At 40.7% G+C, this 23428-nt stretch overlaps 1 protein-coding gene across 4 annotated transcripts in view; it reads right to left on the reverse strand.

The window, feature by feature from the left end:
- RERE (arginine-glutamic acid dipeptide repeats) overlaps positions 1 to 23428 on the reverse strand; it is a 412205-nt gene that overhangs the window by 207827 nt on the left and 180950 nt on the right. For 3 of the 4 annotated variants that reach the window (XM_044942960.2, XM_006076676.4, XM_006076677.3), the window contains exons 3-4: positions 20465 to 20535; positions 12026 to 12151 (exon numbers count right to left, since the gene is read on the reverse strand). In XM_044942960.2, coding sequence (XP_044798895.1) covers positions 12026 to 12151; positions 20465 to 20535 — 197 coding nt within the window. The remainder of the gene's footprint in view (positions 1 to 12025; positions 12152 to 20464; positions 20536 to 23428) is intronic. The other variant, XM_044942961.2, reaches the window with a different exon arrangement.

A 23428-nucleotide genomic window follows, 5' to 3' on the forward strand; every position in this document is an offset into this window, starting at 1 on the left:
CAGAGTGGATGTGATACCAAAGCACCTCTCCAGGATTCTCTGGATCAAGGCACTGTGATCCCAAGGGCTGCAGCCATCCAAGGTCACCACACACATCTTCCATTAGGGGACCCCAAGGCATTTTACAGCTGCCTTTTTAGGTCCTTCTGCTTTCCATCCAAACTATAAATTGTTACAAGGCCCTGGGGCAGTGCAGCAGCAGCAGGCTCCATTCCATTAGGGCCTCAAGGAAGGGCAGAGGTGTCAAGAGGCTACAGTCAAGGGCTGCTGCCGCTGCTAAGTCGCTTCAGTTATGTCCAACTCTGTGCGACCCCATAGACAGCAGCCCACCAGGCTCCCCTGTCCCTGGGATTCTCCAGGCAAGAATACCGGAGTGGGTTGCCATTTTCTTCTCCAATGCATGAAAGAGAAAAATGAAAGTGAAGTCGCTCAGTCGTGTCTGACTCTTAGCGACCCCATGGACTGCAGCCTACAGCAACCCAAAAACAACAACGCCTCCCTCTCTGCAGCAATGAATCCCTTTTCTGTTGTAAGATCACAGTAGTGAAAGCGTGAAAGTCGCTCAGTCATGTCTGACTCTTTGTGATCCCATGGACTATATAGTCATGGCCAGGCCAGAATACTGGAGTGGGTAGCCTTTCCATTCTCCCGGAGATCTTCCCAACCCAGGGATCAAACCCAGGTCTCCCTCATTGCAGGCGGATTCTTTACCAGTTGAGCTATAAGGGAAACTCTCCTCTAATGAAGATTCCAAGAGCCAAAGCCAGCATCATAGATCAGACACCAAATAAAAACACAATAAAACAGCCTCACCCTATGTTAGCTGAAAACCTGATACACGCCTATGTAAAGGTGTATGCTATATGCAATGCACAAGCCCATGAGAATTAGAGAAGGTGAGGAAAGAAGTTAAACTTGAGCCGTATACTGTTATCTAATCACTAAAACTATACCCAGAAATACTCTCCTGGTCCCACAACTCTCTCTTATTTTTAGGGGAAGCGGCAAGCAAACCAGAAAGATCCCCAACAATCACTAGCTTCTAAAAAATACAAGCATGCAAACGATGTTTCCCTGCCTAGTGCCAGTCTCTTGACTGTATTAAATGCTACACTTCATGTCAATGTTCCCATTCAGTCACATTTAATATATTCCTTTTTATGTCTCTATTTGTCTGATAAAAAGTAATAGTAATGTGCATGTTTAGTCGCTCAGTCGTGTCCAGCTCTTTGCGCCCCCACGGACGGAAGCTCTCCAGGCTCTTCTGCCCATGGGATTTCTCAGGCAAGATTACTGGAGGGGTTGCCATTTCCTCGTTCAGGGAAACTTCCCAACCCAGGGATCGAGCCCACATCTCGGTATTGGCAGGCAGACTCTTTTTTACCATCGGAGCCAATAAGGAAGCCTAATAATAATGTGCTTTTGTCCTATCTTGTAAATGAAGCAAATTATTAATTCAATGGTTAAGAAGCTTCCTGGAGCCAAGAACTGCTCTGAGCACTGCAAACAAAAAGATGAGTGCAACACAACCCTTTGATTGAGGGGGCTGGGGGACCCCCTCAATCAAGTGGGCAGCTGCCACACTGCTCAGCTTGTGGCATCCTAGTTTGCTGACCAGGGACTGAACTGTGTTTTCCGCAGTGGAAGTTCTAACCACTGGACTGCCAGGGAATTGCCGACAGCCCCTTGACCGAGTGCCAAAACAACTGATCACGCAGTTGACCCTTGAACAACACGGGTATGAACTGCACTGAACTGTGTGGATCCATGCATATGCAGGACTTTATCAAAAGACATACAGTCAGTCCTCCATGTCTACGGATGTGGAATTGTAGATATAAAGGGCTGATGCTGGGATCTGAGTGTCCAGGATGCTGGTGTCTGAGGCGGGTCCTGGAGCCAGTTTCCCATAGATCCCTTGGGGACACTGGACATACAGAGAAGCCCCACATGGTGTCAGGGACACTACCTGACTGACTCTCTCAGAGAGGAGCAAGAGAGGGGAGGCTGGAAGCAGGACAGGGCTAACTCATTTTCATTTCAATGTGTACCTTAAACTTTTTAACATGATTTTGACTCTGAATGTTTACATACAATTAAAAACTAAGTAGTTCCACTGGGGAGTGGGTTGAATTGGGAGACTGGGCAAATATACACTTATGAATTGAACTGGCAAATATACACTTATTCATAGAATAGATAACTAATAAGAAATTTCTGTAGAGCACTGGGAACTCTACTCAGTGCTCTGTGGTGACTCAAATGGGAAGGAAATCCAAAAAAGAGGAAATATATGCATACATACAGTTGTCACCTTGCTATACAGTAGAAACTACACAACACTGTAAAGTAACTATACACCAGCAAAAATTAATTTAAAAAAACAGGGGTATACTATTAATAGATAAACCCAGGTAAAGGTTGTATGTGCTAATTTTACTATTAATAGTCACGATCCTTATCTGTATATCTGAAATTATCTAAAAGTAAAAGGGAAAAAAGTAAAGTATGGAATACAAACAAGCGTCCCTCCCAAAAACGAGGCAGTGCTAGTGTAACCATCGCAAGCTAAGTATGTCAATAAAGTAACCCTAACATGCCCCAGTGGGGCCAGGTAAGGGCCAGGTCACACATGGCAGCTACACCCTAAGACTTAAACAGGTTTTTCACAAGAGAAAAACTGAGTCACCACAAGGAACCCAGTAATCTAAATGTCATACACTGTCCCCTAGCCCCCAATAATCTGGACAATAAGCAATCAGTAACAAATTTATGTCACAAGTGGCTGTTTCATTTCAGCAAAATACCATCAAATAATAATACCATCAAACTACTTCTATCAAATTAATATTGGCAGTTAGAATTTCATTGGTTTTCTAGGTTCGGTTTGAATTTATTTATAAATTGTCCTTTAATGTTGTTTTAGGGATATCATTTGTGTGCTGGGGGAGGTAGGAAACTAAGCAATATGGGAGAACCACAAAAACAAAATTTTAAGAGCATAAAACACTGAAGTTTAAGAAACACTAAGGGATCCTGGAACTGCACCAGAAGTTCTGCATCCTACACAGGACACCATTGGCTCTGCGTCCACAGCAGTCACTGGGGGCAGACTTCCATGGGCTAAAGCTGGCTGCCCATCACAATATCCTGGGGAGCGCCTGGAAAAACTGTGCATTCCTGGGCCTCGCTCCAAAACTACTGAAGTAATATTCTGGCTTTACAAGTGAGGAAACCAAGGTGCAGAGAGAAGAAGTAACTTGATCACTAGTCAACGCTGCCAACATGAATCAAACCAACACCATTATTTCAACACACACACTATATATATAAAATCACGGCCACGATATATTACTTCTAAGCAGCTTTCCTCTCTTTTAGAGTGTAAAAAATGGAACAAAATACCATCACAGGTTTTTCCTCTTTCTACAGAAATAATGAAAATTCATAAAGTCCTTGTATTGCTAAAAATGGAAAGACCCTAAGGGCTCAAATGTTCTGAGGGCTTCCTCCTTTCCCTTCCCACTTCCTTAGTCTCTCCTTTTCTTTCTTTCACTTAACTCAAAAATCCCATGTCTGAGTTAATGATAGGTAAATTCTGATGTATTTTTCAATGACAGAGTTTGAGGGAAAACAGAATAAGAGTCCATTCCATAATCACCACAATGATTCAGGCAAAAAATAAAATAGGTGCTAACACTACATGCATGTGCATGGTCAGTCATGTCCAACTCTTTTCAACCCCACGGACGGTAGCTCACCAGGCTCTTCTGTCCATGGAATCTTCAAGGCAAGAATACTGGGGTGGGTTGCCATTTCCTACCCCAGGGGAGATGTTAATATTAGTGGGTGAAAATTCGATGGCAAACAGGACATTTACTGCATGCAATCTTTCTAACCCAGATATCAAACCCATGTCTCTTGCATCTCCTGCACTGGCAGGTCAATTCTTTACCATGGTGCCACCTGGGAAGTCCTGGCAACCCGCTCTAAAATTCTTGCCTGGAAAATTCCAAGGACAGAGGAGCCTGATGGGCTACAGTCCATGGGGCCACAAAAGTTGGACAGGACTGAACAACTGGGCACACACACACACAGGATATTTACATGGTCTCAAAGTTTCTCCCTATAAATTACTTCTTATTTACAAACGGTAAGTTAGTAACTCACCCAAGTGATCAAAGTTCCCATTACCAATAATGTGACAGATTAGCATCATCTGTCCTCTGATGTAAGGGACTCAGAGCACAATATAGACAGATTTGCCAAAATTAATGCATAACCAAAATCTAATAACTAGGAAGCAAGGAACTATGGAAAACTGAGCTGGACTCTTTAAAAACACATCAATGTCATGAAAGGCAAAGAAAGACTAAGGAACTGCTTCCGATGAAAGGAGACTACAGAGACACAGTAAATAGATGTGTAATGCTGGTCTGGATATTAGGCCAGAAAAGCAAATTGCTGTACAGGGCATTATTGGGACGCACGACAAAATGTGACTGTCTACAGATTCGCTCAGTATTGTATTGCTGTCAGATTTTCTGATTTTGATAACTATATAGTCGCTTTATAAACGAATGTCCTTGTTCTTACAAAATGAATATACACCTAAGTCTTTAGGAGTAAACAGTCAAGATGTCTGCATTTTACTCTCAATTTAGAGCAATGTAATAGAGTAGCAAGCCCAGAAATAGATCTACATATAGTCAACTGATGCTTAACAAAGGTGCAAAAAGCAATGCAATAGGGAAAAGAAAATTTTTTCAACAAATGGTGCTAAACAACTGGACATACATGTGCCAAAAAAAAAATAATAACCTAGACACAAAAATCAACTCAAAATGGTTAACAAACCTAAATGTGAAATGCAAACTATAAAATCTTAGAAGAAGAAAACACAGAATGAAATTTAGATGACCTTGGGTTAGAAGATCACTTGCTAGATTCAACAGTAAAGGCATAATCCATGAAGGAAAGAACTGATAGATTAAAAAAAAAAACCTCTGCTCTATAAAAGACACTGTCAAGATAAGAAAAATACAAGCCACAGACTGCAAAAGACACATCTCAGAACTGTTATCCAGAATACACAAAGAACTCCTGCGTGTGTGTTAAGTCACTTCAGTTGTGTCAAACTCTTTGCGACCCCATGGACTGTAGCCCACCAGGCTCCTCTGTCCATGGGATTCTCCAGGCAAGAATACTGGAGTGGGCTGTGATGCCCTCCTCCAGGGGATCTTCCTGACCCAGGGATCAAACCCAAGTCTCTTATGTCTCCTGCACAGGCAGAAGGGTTCTTCACCAGTAGCGCCACCTGGGAAACACAAAGAACTCTGAACACTCAACAACAAAAAATAAACAGTATGATTTCAAAACAGACCAGACAGCCTAACAAAAGATACTCCACACAGTATGTCATCAAGAAAATGCCAATTTAAACAACAGTGAGATACCACCAACACACCTAATGGAATGGCCAAAATCCAGACCAACATCACCAAATGTTGCTGAGGATGTGGAGCAACAGGAACTTTCCATTCATTTCTGCTAGGAATGCAGACTCGTATGGCTACTTTGAAAAAGTGTGGTTGTTTCTCAGAAAATTGAACATACTCTTGCCATACAATCCTGCAATTAGGCTCCCAAAGGAGTTGAAAATTTATGTCCACACAATACCCTGCTGCTAGAGCAACTTTATTCATAACTGTTAAAACTTGGAAGAAGGATGCCATCTTTTTCAGTAGATGAAAGGATAAATAAACTGTGGTCCATCCAAACAATGGAATTTTGTTTATTGTGAAAAAGAAACTGTTATGCATGACTTTTCATGTCTTTACATGGAGGAATCTTGAGTGCATACTTCTAAATGAAAGGAGCAAACATGAAAAGGCTACATCCTGTATGATTCCAACCATATGACATTCCGGAAAAGGTAAAACTAAGGAGAGAGCATAGAGATCAGCGGTTGCCAGGGGTTAGGAGGAAAGGGAGAGCTGAACAGGCGAAGCACAGAGGGCTGTCAGGGAAGTGAAACCACTCTGTGTGAAGCTGACAGTGGATACACGGCGTCGGAAACTTGTCCAAACGCAAAGAACATACGACACACTAAAAGTGAACCTAAAGCTAACTATGCACTCCGGATGATACTGATGTGAAGATTCATTGACTGTAATATATGTACCACTCTGGTGGGAATATTGCTAATGGGGGAGGTTATTCATGTATGGGGTCTTGCCAGGTGGCACGAGTGGTAAAGAACCCGCCTGCCAACAGAGCAGACATAAAGAGACGCAGGTTCGATCCCTGGGTCAAAAGGATCCTCTGGAGGAGGTCATGGCAACCTACTCCAGTATTCTTGCCTGGAGAATCCCACGGACAGAGGAGCCTGGCAGGCTACAGTCCATGGGGTTGCAAAGAGTTGGACACGACTGAAGCGACTTAGCACACATGCACGCATTCACGTATTGGGTAGGAGGTGTATGGGAAATCTCTGTACCTCCCACTCAATTTTTGCTGTGATCCTAAAACTGCTCTGAAAAATAAAGTCTATTTACAAGGAATAAAAAAAGGAAACAGTGATAAGCATCTGCCATTCGATCTAACAGTACAACAGAGATCAAAGGTAAAAACAAAAAATGCTAACTTAGAGGAGTTAGGCATAACAACTTTCAGATTCTGGAAAAGACTGATTAACCTTAGGTGAGTTATGTAATCTTCACACCAGGCACTTAGAAAAGCTGAAGACCTTGATATTTATTTGAAACGCTGTCACTAAAAATACTAGGATATCCTAAAATGAGGGATAACACTACAAAGTTAAGCTAGACAAACTGCATGCTTTACCTCCATGTCCTGAAACGTGTCTTAGTAAAACTGCTTTCAGAGAACTTGTAAAGCCTGGGCACACCACATATTTGCTTATACATTTTTCAAACAGCATGAAATAGCCCTTAAAAGAAGTTAAAGGGTCTCACAGTGCCTGTAAGTAACCAAGGGTGATGCATTATCCCTGAAAGAAGGGAGAGCTCAATAAAACTTAAAAGTAACCATTACATTTCATACAGATCTATGGTAGCAAAGACTGCTTAAACAGTGGAAGTGTTTTTGTTTTTTTGGTTTTTTTTTTTAATTTTTAAACTTTACAATATTGTATTGGTTTTGCCAAATGGAAGTGTTTTAAAATCCTGCTGCTAAGTCACTTCAGTTGTGTCCGACTCTGTGTGACCCCACAGACGGCAGCCCACCAGGCTCCCTCATCCCTGGGATTCTCCAGGCAAGAACACTGGAGTGGGTTGCCATTTCCTTCTCCAATGCATGAAAGTGAAAAGTGAAAGTGAAGTTGCTCAGGTGTGTCCGACTCTTAGCGACCCCATGGATTGCGGCCTACCAGGCTCCTCCGTCCACGGGGTTTTCCAGGCAAGAGTACTGGAGTGGGGTGCCATTGACTTCTCTGTTAAAATCCTAAGGCTATTCCAATATATGTTCTGAATCTGTGGCTCGAGGCCTCTTTTGTATAAAAGGAGCAGATGAGTATATGGAAGATAGCCTTAAGAACAAAGTAGCTGGCCTGCAGCTTCTAAGGGAGAGCAGGGCGTGGAAATAACAGCTTCAAAGGAGAGGAATTCACCTGGAAGTGGGTATGTGCTCACTAACACTGGTCAACTGGGTGTTTTAAGAATTTTTTAACTTGTTACATTAAAATTCAACAGCTAGTAATCATCTTTCATTCAGGGTAGATGGGCATCTGTACTGGCATTTTTTCTGAAAATCTGGTTCTAACACTTTTACCACAGTCAAACATAAAAGGCTTATTTGGGGAATACTTAAGGCAACTGAAGAAAATACAGTAAACTCTGAAAAAGCAGGATATCCTTAAGACCTCCTATAGGGCAAAACAAGCAACCAGATGACAACTCTTTATAAGCATCAAGCAGCTAAGAAATGGAATTCTGTGCTCAGGCCCTCAGTCATGTCTGAGTCTTTAGTGACCCCAAGGACTGCGGCCCCACAGGCTTCCTCTGTCCATGGAATTTTCCAGGCAAGAATACTGGAGTGGGTTGCCATTTCCTACTCCAGGGAATCTTCCCAACTCAGGGATGGAACTTGTGACTCTAGCATCTCCTCCACTGGCTTTACTTTTAAAACAGCATTTTATGATAAATATTTACTTTCAATTATTAAATGGTACCCCAAACCGCAAGTATGTGAAGCGCCTGCTGTGGAGGCCATCTGGGGAAAGCTACATAAAAGAGCAGCAGTGTGCCTCAGCACACAGCGACTGCTCCACGTTAGTTTACCTCCTTAGCAAGCAGTTAGCTGGTTTGAGGGTTGTCTGTTTGTCTTTTGGGGTTTTAATTATAGTCTTTATTTGGAAAATAGCCTCAATTAAAGACATTTTTTTCATTTTTATGTCATTTTAAAGGTTACTTTCCTGATTCGAGGTTTCAAGTGACCCATACCTCAAGAGACTTTAGAGAATAGCAGTTTTTAAACTTAATTTTTAAATTTTAGGAATCTGATTATCATTCATAGTTGAAAAATATAAATTCTCTCCAGGAAAATGCATGTGTGTGTAAGACTTTGCAAGCAATTTCAGGAAGTTCACAGACCCTCTTAAACTCAACAAAACCATCTAGGGACCTAGGGACTTTAAGAATATCCAAAAACCAATCAATTATTTAAACCTGAATTTGTACAATAAAACTATGTGATAAGAGATACTGCTTAATGAATGCTTATTATATGCTCGACATCATGCAAAGCAATTTAATGAATTATTTCAATCACCTTTGCAACAGCCCTTTGCGATCAGTGGTAGTAGCACACCTGTTTATGAGTGAGAAAACTAAGGGTCAGATGGTTAGTTAACGTGTCCATGTGACACGGGAACTCATCAAGACAAAAATCTGTTCTCTGAAGGATAATGTGCCAAAAACAAAACTAGTAGCTAAAAAAAAATAATGACTTGGGTTGATCATTCACCCATCAAAGAACATATAGGCTGTTTGCAGTATTTTTCTATTGTGAATAAAGTTGCTGTGAATATTTTCTTTAATGACATAAAATAGCTCGACCCACTGTCCAAACATGGTCATATTTGTAACAATATCTGTTAGCTACTCCACAGAGGTCTTAAATGCACAAAAAGGTAAGAGTAAAGAATAAAAATACTAAGTAACTAAATATCCTAGTGAGGAGCACTGAACTTCCAGTGAGGAGAGGACAGGTATGCCTGCCAAGCACTCCAGCCTGCAGAGCCACACCTACCACAGTGGACGTGAATGTGCATTCAAGTCCCCTTAAAATGGCTGCACCTCTCTGCTCTGGACAGAGCCTTTGTCGCGCAAATTAAACACAGATATGGGGAGCAGCTAGGGGTGCAGATCATCTCTGCCCAGTCTGGGGAGGATCTGGACAACGCTTCCTTTGACTTCTCACCTCCCTCCCCACCCACTACCAGTAAATCAGTACTTTTTGCTAGAAGGCATCCGAGCTAACAGATTCTCAGGAATGAGTAAAAATGTTGCCTTTCCAACACAGATGCTTTTAAAATGAACAGATAAAAATTAATAAAAATTAAACTTTATGAGTTGATGCCATCGTTAGTATAGAAACAGAGATCACAGATACCTGAATATGCAAAGAAAAGTTAAATTATGATGCAATCAATGCTATCCTATAAAAACTAAATTAACAAAAATAGTCTATTAGAGAAGACATCTGGTGTATCATGGCAGGAAACGTTAATGATATTGTCTGCAGCCCTGTAATCAATTTTTTCTCCCAGCAGCTCTCTCATTACAGTGTATCAGATCTGTAGGCCTGCAGAATTTATGAGAGCTCCACACATGGAGGGGAGTTTTGCCAACTGGATCCGATTCAGATCCAGCTCAAATGACTTTGGCAGCATGAAACGTTGTTAAAGAACAATCAATACATTAGCTTTACACAGTGTTGTCTTGACTGAAAAAAGATCTGTCATCTTACTACAGAATCTTCTCCAGCTTCCACAGGATGGTATCTGAGTGTACCACCGATCATGGACTTAATTAAATTCCTGGTGGACATAATATTTTTACTGTTAAAAATTTAAATAAATTAATACTAGGCATCACTAATGCTAATATAAAAAGTTTACCAAAAATCAATGTTATTATGGGCAAAACCTTAAATCCATTCAGCAAATCCTGGTTAGTGAGTATTGCAATAAATTATACAGTCTAACAATGACATCCACACTGATTAGAGAATATAGTATCAGTCTAAAAGATAAAAACCATTTCATACACACACATACATAAACAAACAAGATGGTAATTGGTAAAGGCTGGAGCTTCTGAAATAGGCAAGTCGGGACTGCTAATTTGTTGGTTAAAGATGCCAATATCTCTCCAGGGATTAAAATTAGATTTTTATCCACTACACTGGGTTTTATCTTCCATTGTGATTGACTATTATATATCAGGAATTTCAAGGCTTCCATAATATGAACCTTTTTTCTGGTCTAATTCTTGATAAATTACAGGAGCAACTATCTAAACATGAAAATGTTGTTGTGACAATTATTCCTGATTTTATTACAATTATTTATACCCCATCTCCATTGTCTTGGTCCTCTTCATTTCATGCATGGATGACAGCCCTAGCCTCCTAATTGGAACTTTCACAGTCTTTCCCCCACTCCACACTGCTACCCAATGAATCTTCTTAAGCAGTGATCGGCTTGCTTGGAATGAAAAAGCCTGCAAAGGCTCTCTTTGGCCCAGCACATAAAATCTTGCCTTTTCTGACCTTCTTCAGTCCGGCCCCATATCTGCCTCCCAGGACCCACTAACCTGTGCTCTTCTTTGACGTTCTGCAGTCATCTTCTCACAACTCTTGGCTTCACCAGGCTCCATGCCTATGCTGCTTATAGGGACAGGCTGGCATGCACATGGGCAGGGCTCCTCCACTCTGCCCGCCCCATGTTACCAGTGTATCAGAAACACACCCTGCTCCTCAATACCTACCTTCCTTCCCAAAGCTTTCCCAAGTGCTGCTACAGCCCATTTGGAGTGCTCTCTTCTCTGAGTCTCAAGGTAGTAATATTCTACAGGGAAACTGAATGAGTCATTACATAGTGCCAGTATCCTGAATCATGTGAGTATGTGTGGTGACTACTCTCTTGCTATTTTCTAATTCAGCATGAGTATGAGCCCCCTGGTGAGATCACATAAAACAAAAGACATGTCTCAAACTTCTTTAGTGATTAACAGCAGTCAATCAGAACAAGAAGCACCAGTCTTTCAGAAAACTTTACCATTAAATCCTCATAAAGGAAGGAACACGAACACAGTTGTGTACACACAGCTCTCAGAGAAGGTAAGACACGAAAATAACCCTCGTGGACCACTAACACCAGGCCCTGTGCTCCAAGGGATACAGCGCTAAAGACATTTCATCCTGCTCTGCCTCACAGCAGGCCCCGCATCACCACCAGGGAACAGAGGATTTCCGGGGCACAGCTGAGAGCACCACCTCTACACGTCAACACAAGCCTGTCACACACTGATTCTATATCTGGCATCGCAGAAAAGCCCAGCTACCTCTGCACAACACTCTACCAAACGTCCCCCAGGAGGGCAGCACCCCACACAGTTCAGCGCCACCAGCCACAAGTCCCAGGGATCCTGGGGAATGGCACACTCCATACGTGGACCCACTTACCCCCTTTTCCCCCATTTCAGTTGCCAACATCCATACTCGCTGCTGATTGCCAGCTCCTGCTCCTTGCAGCAGCCCAGCGTGCTCTCTGCTGGTGCCAGAGTCCCCTACACCACCACCCCCCAGCGTCTGGAACTGTCCTAGAGGGGTAAGGCAAGTCCCGTATTTGCTTCCTCTGTGCATGTACTTGTTACTCCTTTAAAAACACAGACAATACAGCACATTTTTAAAGGGGCTCTGGGGAGGGAGGCAATGATCCTATTTTATACCCTATGGGATATAAAATATTGATAGCTTTTAAAAACGGGATTCTCCTTACCCCTACAGGCCCTCGCCCGGCTTCAGAAAGATGCTGTGGTGGCTGTGATGCCACCGGCAGAGAGCATGCTGGGGGGTCACACAAAGCAGGAGTTGGAGATCTGCAACAGGCCTGGGAGTTGTGGACCTAAAAGAGAAAACAGTCTTCAGTTAACATGCCTGATGTCCCCTCAGACCCTGGTTATTAGGGGCACGCAGCACACAGCAGGTTTCTGCACAAATCCTTTAGCAGATGGTCTCCAAAATCTCAGAGAATCTGTTCTACCACTCAAGGTAAACTTTGCGCATCCATCAAAGCTGTTTCTCACTCCAGCGTGAACTCATGTATGACCCTCTGGCTCCACGCTTTCGTGTGGGCCTGTCGTAAGGCAGTATGGTGTGTGCCCCTTGAAATAACCAAGTTAAGATGTGACACAGTGTCAAAGCGCAGTGACAGTGGCATGCTTTGCTTATAATAGAAACAAAAATGCAACGGTGTCAGATAAACACAACTATAAAATGAACCACAAGCGGACAAACTGAGCTTTCAGAAGAGTTTTCTAAGGACAGATGTTAGAGGCATAAGACACATACTTCATAAGGAAATGCTCAAGGTATGGGGGAGTGGGGGGCCTCAAGAGAGATCCTACCATTTTCTCAAAGTCCTAGTTTCATTTTGTAAAGCTGAAGACAGAGGCTTAACACCAGAAAAAAAGACAACACCCTTCAAACAAGCTTGAGTTTGCTCACAATGCCCACAGGGTGAGTATAATGAACAGGCTGGAGCATAAAGTTCAAGAAAGACATTATGTCTTTTAGGAGCCAAACCAGCTTGGTGCATATCATACATATGTCTTTCTTTTCGTCCCCAAGAAACATTCAAAACCAACAAAAGATTAGGGAGCAACTTCTGAAAGCCAGCACAGTCCTGGTAAGTACCACAAAGATAGCTCAGGTAATAGTTTGAACATGTTCCTTTTTTGAATACTCTAGGGAGTATATAAGATTTCCAAAAACTTAACCAATCCAATTTCATGTAGTATTTAATGAACTAAAAAACCCCATAAAATCCAAATACTTAAGCAAATCTCAGTTCTTAAAACTGCTTAGAAATTACAGGTAAGCAAACTTTTCATATTAAATCATTTTTAGGGAGTCCTATTACACATAATTCCTTTCAAGAAAAGAAATCCTAACAGCTTCTTATAGTCCAAGATTTTAATATGCTCCATAAACTATTTATTCTTTTTAAATGTCTCTGAAAACAAACAAAAGGACAAATCCCAAGAAAAAGAACTAATACGGGGAATGTCTTTATCATGATGCTTTTCTTATTCTTCAGATGACCCTCCAGAGGACCCTGGGCTCCCACACAGTATGCTTTCTGGGCAGTCAGTCTCTGACCACACTGCCCTGGGGACGCTATATAAATGACCTCTGTGAACATCAAGTGTTAGTAGCCATAATCATCTCTGCCACACACCTCCCTCCTGCCCATACCAACACTGCAAATTTCAAATCAAAGATTCAACTGGGCACTAGGATGTGCAGTACAGTCAAGAATTTTTAATGTAAACAACAAACCAACATTTTTGAAAAACTGAAATTCTTGTTAATCTCTTGCACTAGGAATTAATCAAACCACTCAAATCCTTATTCATTCAAATCAAGTGTTTTAAGCAAAAAACACCTTAGTAAAGCATTTCTAAGCATGTTGGCATTATTTAATATGCAAAAGTTCAAGTAATTATTAAAACATTTTATAAAGACATCATTTCAAAGCATTTCATTACTCTCATTTATGAATCAAAAAACACAGATAGTATCTCAGTTGTCCTAATTTTTTTTTTCAATTCTTCTAATGAGTTTTTTCTTGTATAATTTTGAGTTGGCCCTTAACACAAACATCCACATATACACTAATTACAAATTTCCACTTTTAAGAAACAGAGTTGGAATGACAGCTATTTACCAGTACTCTAGCACAGTAGCTCTCTACAAACATCAAATTGTCTCAAACTTCCTTAAGCTCCTATTTAAAAAAAACAAAACAAAAACAGAATACCCAGAGTTTTCTGCATTGAAAAAATTTCACATATACAGAGCAGGTTTAGTAAAATAACATTTTTAGGTAAGTATTTTATGGAAGTAAACATAATTAAACTTCTTCAGCGATTTCCTACACAGAGTCCTAAAAATCCAAATACATTAGGAGAAAATGAATTACCCAATCACACAATAATCATAAACCATTAAAACTTTAAATCCCATGAAGCCTACAATGACTGTCAATCATGAGTGAAAACACCACTCAGAAGCTGGGTAAATGGGGCCAATAAGATGCCCTGAGATTATTTATCCCCAAAGCCTCACTCTGATTTTCACTTGTGTCACCACTTCTCCCACTTAAGAACTGACACATATCATGTGAAAATGTTGTGGTGATTCAAAATAACTTTCAACACGACTGTCCCGTAACTGGGGTGAGGGTGGGGACAAGCACGGCAGGTTCCCGCAAAGCCGCATCTGACTGACCATCACACTCAGGGCCAAGTGACTTCATCCCACTCTTAAATTATAAACTTCATGCGAAAAGGACATTTAGTCCTTGCACACATATTTATTGCTGGTGGCTTACTTCAAACACAGCATGGAGGAAGTCCACTACCCCATTACAGTTTATCACAATACGTATGGATAGCAACCAAGTGACCAAGACCTTTATTTTAAAAAGAGAAGTGGGGAAGGTGTGGCCTTCAGAAGTAACAAGTCAGTAACTCAACCCTCCTCCTTTTTTTTGAAACCTTTTTTAAATTGAAGTATAGGTGATGTACAATATTATACAAGACACAGGTGTACAATACAGTGATTCCTAATTTTTAAGATTATACTCCATCTATAGTTATCATAGAATGTTAGGTATATTGTACTGTACAAGATATTCCTGTACCTTATTTTGTACATAATAGTTTGTTCCTCTTAAGCCTCTACCCCTATCTTGCCCCTCCCCTCTCCTCACTGATAACAACTAATTTGTTCTCTGCTTCTTTTTTTTATTATATTCACTAGTTTGCTTTCTTTTTTTAAGATACCACATATAAGTGAGATCACACAGAATTTGTCTTTCTCTGTCTGACTTACTTCACTTAACAAGGTACCCTCCAAGTCCATTCATGTTCTTGCAAATGGCAAAATTTCCTTCTTCTCTCCAACTTTCCTTGACCTGGAGTCACTGTATAAGAAGGGCGCTGAGGCCCCAACTCCTGACGGTTAAGAACAACTAAACTGACAAAAAGGAACGACTCTTCAAAGAGCCATCTCTGCTGTACTTCCCATCATCTAAGACGGGACTCCTCAATCTATAAGCAGAAAATACTTAGCAACAAACTTCCAAGGTTTTCACTTCATTATCCCACACAACACTCAAGTCACAAAGCAGTAAGCAAGTGGTACTGACCTTTCCACAGGGAATGAACAAAGAGGGTACAGAGAAAAAGAAACTACAGAAAGACTCAATTTGGCAGGCTTAACTTGAGAGACTACAAAAAACCTAGAGAGAAAACAACCACTGCTTCATACAGAAACAAACCATCACATCCGAAGGCATTTTTCCTATGAGCTGCCTTCTCTGGGATGTTTACATAAGACTAGGCCATCATTTATCTTTGCTAAAAGTCAGTTATATAGAAAATTCAAAGTGGAACATAATAATGCCTAAAAATATTATGACCTTGGCTACATTCACATAAACTTCCTAAAGAAAATTTTATAAAGTATTTTTAGAATTATTTAAATATATAAAATACCACACACTGCAGGCTAACTCAAGGTAAAGAAGCAGATCTCGTAGGCCTGTTTAATAAACGAAAGACTAATTTGTAGTTAACGCATGCACTGTATCAAACGACTACTAAAGTTTTCTGGTAACTTTATCCACTTAACTTTTTCCACTGAAGTGTAACTTCATTCAATATTCAGTAAATATTTATTATGGATCTTATATGAGTCATGCAATATATAAATCAATGAGTAAAACAGATGAAATATCTGCTTTTCCCCAGCTTAAACCTGGAGCACCAACTAAATGTCAATGTCACAATCATCACTGCACTGTCCAGTACGTAGGCTGGACCTTCTCATCTAAAAACAAGCCATGTGCAAAGTGGGCGGGCCCTTTATATCCCAACTTTATAGGTAAATAAAGCAAGGTGAGGAGGGTGTAATGTCTTGCCCAGTGTCATGGAAAACAAGAACTGATGAACAGACTAGCTGATTTCCAAGTGGAGCTCTCCACCCAGGCACTCTACCATCCCCCAAAACTCAATCCCAGAATAACATCTAATCTTCTCAATTAGCCATGTTCAAATTAATGTGCATTTCCTGCCTCCCCTAAGAGTTTTCAATACAAAGTTGACCTAACATTACAATGAATGCCCATACACCATATATTCTGTCCTGAGCAGCCACATCAGCCAAGCTGAGATTAAATAACTGTGGTGTATAACACAAGTATGCACACAAGGTTGCCTGTTAGTGAAGCCTCCCTTACCTCCCAGCACTGTCTATGTAAAGGTCTCTAACAAAAAACCAAGATATAGCCACTTATTCTCAGTTAAACTTTCATTTTAAAAAAGGAAAAGCAGCTAACTGCTTTTAGTCTTCTGAGAAACTCAACTTTGGTGGAGAGAGGGCAATTTCAATGGTAAGTGGAGCTAAGCTGAAGCCCCTGACTGCTGCATTGTGGCAAGCAGCTTTTGGGGTAGGGTTATGGGTCTAGGCCAGGAACCAGGAAGAAATTCCAAACGTTCCTCCCTCAGCCACTCACATTTGGCTATAAAACAGAGAGACACCAGATACTAAATCTTACATAACTCGGTCCCCACATTCACAGCAGTAATGGAGGTGTGCCTCTGCCAAGGTAAGGAGTGGGTGGCATCTTTAACTATTCCATATGCAGGATCAGCACTGAGAATACAAGCTGTCAGGGACGCCAATGATACCAGAGCATATGCATCCATGAAGAGTTGTAACAACACCCTGAGCCCTAAAAGTCAACTGGAAAAAGCAAAATTCACTACAGATAGGTCCCCAACTCCAAGGAGTCTCTATTTAATAAACCACATAGGAGCAAAAATGAACCAATGGTATCTGCTCAAAATAATATTTGTAATAATTATCTATATGACCTGAAAATTAATTTCATGTAACAAATAGCTGAAGAATTGATAACTGTAATAACTCAAGGAAACAAGCAACATAATTTTTCTATTTAATGAGTAACAGAAACTATTAGGAATCAACACAGAATTCCCATGCAGGATATTAAAAGAATGGCTTCAACCATTCATCTGGGAGTGAAGGATGAGGCAGGAAGCATGACTCTTAGAGCCAGATGAGGAACTCTGAGGGGTGACATTGAATGGAACCTACCAATCTCAATAATCTCCGTCCAGCATTCTCAAAATCTATGATTATTTCTAGACAGCAAACTAATTCTACTATGCTAAGGCCTGGGTTCCTATAAGAATAGAATTTTATTGCTTTTTTTTGTAAAAGAAGGGAATCCTTCCTCCACATCAGTCCTACGAGTGTTCTCCAACAAGGGCTGACATCCACTATACCGCAGCTGTCAGTCCAGGCAGAACCCAAGACCCCTGAGGGGAGGACCTTTGCCTTACATTCCTCAGTCCCCTTATAGCTACACTCAACAGAGAACACAAAGTAGGCTTGCCTGTCGAAGGCTCTGGCAATAACCCAGAACATCTGAACTCACCCTGGCACATAATGCCCCTGGGGATACCGACTGGCTTGGAACAAAACCCTCAGTGCACGCTCAGCCACACGGTGACAGAGAAAAGCTGGGGGAGTGCAGCAGAAGAGGAGGCTTGCCGCTGTGAGCCCAGGCTCTTTCGGATACGGTCAATGGAGAGCTCCTCCAGCTGGCCCAAGAAGGGGGCCCTTCACTGAAAGAAAACAAGAATCCAACAGGAAGAAGCACCAGTGCAGCAAGACTCAGGGAGAGAGCTCACTTTCTCTCTCACTCTGCACAGCTACTCCAAACCTCTGCTTCAGCTTCCTCCCCTCCAAAAGGCCTTCCCCCAGTGCCTCTGATGGTCCCCAAACACACCTTGTACTCAGAAACTCACCATGATAAAAGGACTGATTCTAATTTATGGTATAAACAAAGACAGACATCTCTCAGTTAAACCTCAAATCCAAAAAAGATAAAATATGTAATTAATCAACAACATGTCAAAGCTGTTGGGTTATTCCTTTCCATGGTTCCACCTGCCACGTGTGGCATTTGCTGTGCACAAAACCAACCCTGGTTTCTTCTTTGCAAAATCTTGCAAAGAAACAAAGCACATTTCTTTCTGTTCATCTTTTCGCCTATTAGTTGGGTAAGCGGAAGGAGAGAAAGTCTATGATTATTCTCATCTGTGAGGTCATCTTTTCATAAGTGGTATTCAGAAACAAGGAAAGTGGGTAACCAGACAATAACTATATTTCTTCCAGAAGCACATATTTCTTCATTATCCTTATTATTCTTACACAAAAACGATGTGTTCTGAATACAAAACTCAATCAGAAACACGTGACATAGCATACGTGACTTAGAAAAAGGCATCTAAACCCATAGCACCCCACTTTCCACATCATTTTAATGTGCTGCACTAGACCAATCCTGACAACAGAAGCCTCAGCTTTTATTGCTGTTAATACCCTGAGCAATTACTGTAGCTCAGCAGGAACCTCTGCCCCAAACAGCAGCTATCACACTGTAATCAGCATTTCATAAGAGATGCCGTTCAAACATGAAGGCACCTGCTAACGTGCAAAACGTATACAGAAGGGACTCAGACTAACAGTTAAAAGAAAAATCTTTGCAATTGGATTCCACAGCTATGTCTTTTCCATGGTGCACTAGTATTACACATTTGGTAAAAATCACACACAAAGACAATGAGCAGAGAGCAATGGCAGCACCACTAGCAAAAGCTAACTCCTTATGAAACAAGGCCGCCGCCCAGATTCACAGATGTCAGTGCAGCGTCTGTAAAAAAAATCTCTGGAAGGCAACATATAATAAACAGCAGAGACCTCTAAAAATGGTAAAACCTCATGTTGACATAAACTCTGAACAGAAAGCATTTGATTTACAAGATTAAACTGCAAGGCCACCTTGTAAAACAACCAGAAGGTAAAAGAGATCTATGAAGAATAAAGAAATCTTAGACATAAACGGCCTGATTTACTCTGTTTTAAAGTAGCAAAACACATGTGTTACTCATGTGATAACTTTTTAATAAAGAAAAGTAAATGGCAAGCAACTTTTTAACTCAATAGGATATACTAATTGGACATTTGGAATCATTCAAAATGTGTTATTTTTTTTAAAAAGAGATGCACAGTTCAGAATATTATTTTCCTTAGACTGAAATATCACGAACAATGTATGTCAGAGCACAAGTGTTATCAGAAGTCACAGAGGGGTTTGGAAATGTGGCGTTCATAGACACTGACGTGTATCTCTACAAAGCTAAACAACTGGCATGCCTCTAAACCTAAGCGTGTACACAGTGGCTCATAACATTCAAGTACAAGAATCCTTTCTTATCATGTTTCAAAAGATCCCCAAATTACAGTATTTCACATAACAATGGTTTGAGGAAAATACTAAACAATAATAGTGATTCTTAACTATGTCTTGTCATTAAATAAGTTAATTTTAAAAATCACAGAAGCATATTGATACATTTGAAAAGGAGTTATACAGACATGTGTAAGGTACATTTATTGAACACTGAGAATGTTTATTTACAGACCTCTGCAAACTCTCTATGAATATTGAAGGATCCAAAGTTCCCAGTCTGACAACCAGTGGACTGAAAGCAAGATTTCATTTCAGACAATCCCAGCACTTAAGCACTTGTGAAAGGTTTTCAGTGAGAAAGCAGTGTAGTTATTCCATCACCAGGCCAGGCTTCCTTCTCGCAACCCCCACTCCTGGGAGACTCCCCCCAAAAAGGTTCAAGATACTCTCCATATTTGCTTAACATACCTAAGAAAGTATGCCACAGAAAATCATAATCTCTGGCCCATTTACATCCTTTTCCTCTCCCCAGTTCATCATGAAATCCCAAATTCACTTCACTTCAGGTTCTTCACAATGGCTGAGAAAAAAACTAGTCAAGGTAATCTCTGAAATTGTTGTCAAAACAGTTACTAAAGGAATAAAAATTTCAGAAATATTTGTTTGCAGGATGAGCTTTCTAACATTAAATGTTACTAATACAAAGCTGCTTACTGCCTTATTGGAGTGTTGTAGTCACCAAGTGGTCAGCACTTGAGAGGTGAGCAGGTTACCAAGTCAACACGGAGAGAAGCAATCAACAGAGACAGCCGATGCAACTGGCAGAGAGCACAGAGCAGAATCAACAGCACATGAAAAGATGCTTACCAGTTTGAAGTCTTGGATGCTACAGATGAAATACGGTGTGTTGGGCCTCCGACTCTCGATATACACACAGTCTTTAAAAGAAAAAGAAAATTTTAAACAATGGCATTTACCTTTAAGGAAACAAAGACAGGGCCCATAAAGCCACTGCATAAATAAATTAATAAATAACAAAGCACATACCTTTTATAGAAAAAATTTTAAAGGTGATATTAAATTACAAATAATTTTAAGCTAAAAGGAAACAGCTCTTGAGTTCTTTTTAATCACTTGCTGATGATTTAAAGAATTGGTAAAGCCTCAGTTATTGTTCCCAGCAGCCCTCAAGAAGGGGAGTGGGAATCCCATGGGATTATCCATAATCAGATGAAGAGACTTCGATAAAGGGAATTACTTACTCAAGTAATTACACACCAAAACAAAATCGTGAATATCTTACTCAGACAGATGCTCCCCATCTTCACAAAGACAAACAGCTTTGCCAACTACTGCTTTATTTTTAATAAATATTTTGTGAGGAAATAAATGAAATATGTAAAAAAGACTAGCTTGAACATGCTACTACAATAACCTTTTCACCCACACAAACAAAGAGAAAACCATCTACTATCTCATGGGTAACTTTCTATTAAATTTTAACCTAAACATATTTTACTTTCTAATCGTAAAGAAAACAAAGGCAGCCAATCAGAGATGGAATGAAGTAAACCAATTAGATTTTCCTCAGGGAAGAAGAGCACTTTCTTAAATTACATTTGACAAGGCAGTAGCTGGGTAATTATTTCTGATGCTCTCAACAGCTGGAATCTAAAGGTTACTTTCTAAAATGACAGGCTAAGATATATTTGTTGTTTTAGAAGTAATGATTTTAGGGAAAGCAGTACCTGTAAAGGAATATAAAAACTCTCCACACTACAGCCCAAGATCATCATAAAGCACAGGACAGGAAAGTTTGTGTATTATTTACTGAGAAGTAATGGCATCTGCTGTCAATCACATTTTCCAGGGACAGTGACCATAATGCCCACACTTAAAATGCCATGTTTTACCTTCCTCACGACCCGTCACAACAATGACTTAGAATTTTCTCAAACCAGGCAGATACCTCTATTTCTCCAGTTCATGCATGTGAAGAACACAACATACCCAGTCCCCCAAAAAGCAAAGGTCTGGAGTCCCCAATCCAGTGGAAATCCTAGTCCCACCACAGGCACCAGTAAGACCCACCAAGAGGCAGACCAAGAAGACAGAGGGGCACTTCCTTCCATGAAACTTTCCGAAAGACAGCAGGATTTTTGAGGCCCAGAATCATTACAGAAAAGGAAGAAATCTGAAAGTCAAACATTTAGGCATCCAGAATTTCCCAACTGATTTCTCTACTCAGATGTAGGCTCCAGAACAGCTATTCGATCTCTGAATGCACGTGAAATGGCAGTTCAGGAATGAACTGCTGACTGAGCTTTCTATCTTGCTCCAAAGTCCAGGATGCTGGGGGAAAAAAAAAGCTGCTCAATATTTAGACAACATCCACTATCATGCTAATCACTTGAAGGGATGAAGAGAATCCTTCCCACGGTGGTAAATATTTCTCTTCCTAATCCTAATTTGGTATTCAAGTAAAAACTGAAGAAACCCATTCCTTAAATAAAAACTGTAGCTCCAACTTGGGCAAATTTGGGGACAATCCAAGGTCCTTAATTTCCATGTTCCAATCCTTGTTGTATCCACTTACCAGCACTTTAAATCTCCAGATATCCATTATTTATTCACCTCACTCAATGTGAACACAGATCACAGCCCATACACCTTCTTCCTATCACCTACAGCCCACAAAGGAACTATTTTTGGTCTTTCATAACATAACACTGTCATGTATGCTCAGCTGCTCAGTCACGTCTGACTCTTTTCAACCCCCATGGACTGTAGTCCTCCAGGCTTCTCTCTGTCCATGGGATTCTGCAGGCAAGAATACTGGAGTGTCTATTTCCTTCTCCAGGGGATCTTCCCACCAAGGAATCGAACCCGAGTTTCCCATATCTCCTGCATTGGTAGGTGAATTCTTTTACCACTGCACCACCTGAGAAGTCCAACACTGTCATACCTAGCTTCTAGTCACTGACTTCAAAACTAACAGGTTCCTTCCTGACTAATGATCTCCACTTTCTTAAAGCTCATGTGACAAAAAAGCTTGATGCAGTCAATGCTCTGATCACATGTCACACCTTACCTTCCCTAGGCTTCACTGTTCAACTGCACCAAAGCCCACAGCCCGACCACATCAAACCCTCTTTACTATTTTATTCTTACAAGCACCTGCAGCCATATAATGATTTACCTCCAGTGGCAGTGAATTCTCATAGCTCCTCTACAAAGAAATATCTCCTTACCCTGATAAAAAATTTCCTTAATATTGTATAAATATACTGACAATTTACATCCACTGTGTGGTCAGTTATTTGGCAGTCAAGATGGTCTACACTGTCCACTATCAATTTTGAGCTCAAAGAAACATACTCATTTCTGCATTCTCTGTACTCCCCCAAAGGACTGATGTCTGATACTGATGTTGGTAAGACTAGACAGAATCGAAGTAAATAACAGATAGTTAGATAATAAGGATTAAAAATATTCTTTTTACACACAAAAAAAGCTTTAATATATATATTATAATCAACAGAATCATTATTATTATAAACCCTTTACTTATAAAGACATAAAGTAGCTATTAACATATATTTGGAGAAGGCAATGACAACCAGTACTCTTGCCTGGAAATTCCCATGGGCCGAGGAGCTTGGTAGGCTGCAGTCCATGGGGTCACGAAGAGTTGGACACGACTGAACGACTTCACTTTCACTTTTCACTTTCATGCATTGGAGAGGGAAATGGCAACCCACTCCAGTGTTCTTGCCTGGAGAATCCCAGGGACGGGGGAGCCTGGTGGGCTGCCATCTATGGAGTCACACA

Source organism: Bubalus bubalis, chromosome 5 (genome assembly GCF_019923935.1).
Source record: "Bubalus bubalis isolate 160015118507 breed Murrah chromosome 5, NDDB_SH_1, whole genome shotgun sequence".
In the NCBI taxonomy this organism is placed as follows: Eukaryota; Metazoa; Chordata; class Mammalia; order Artiodactyla; family Bovidae; genus Bubalus; species Bubalus bubalis.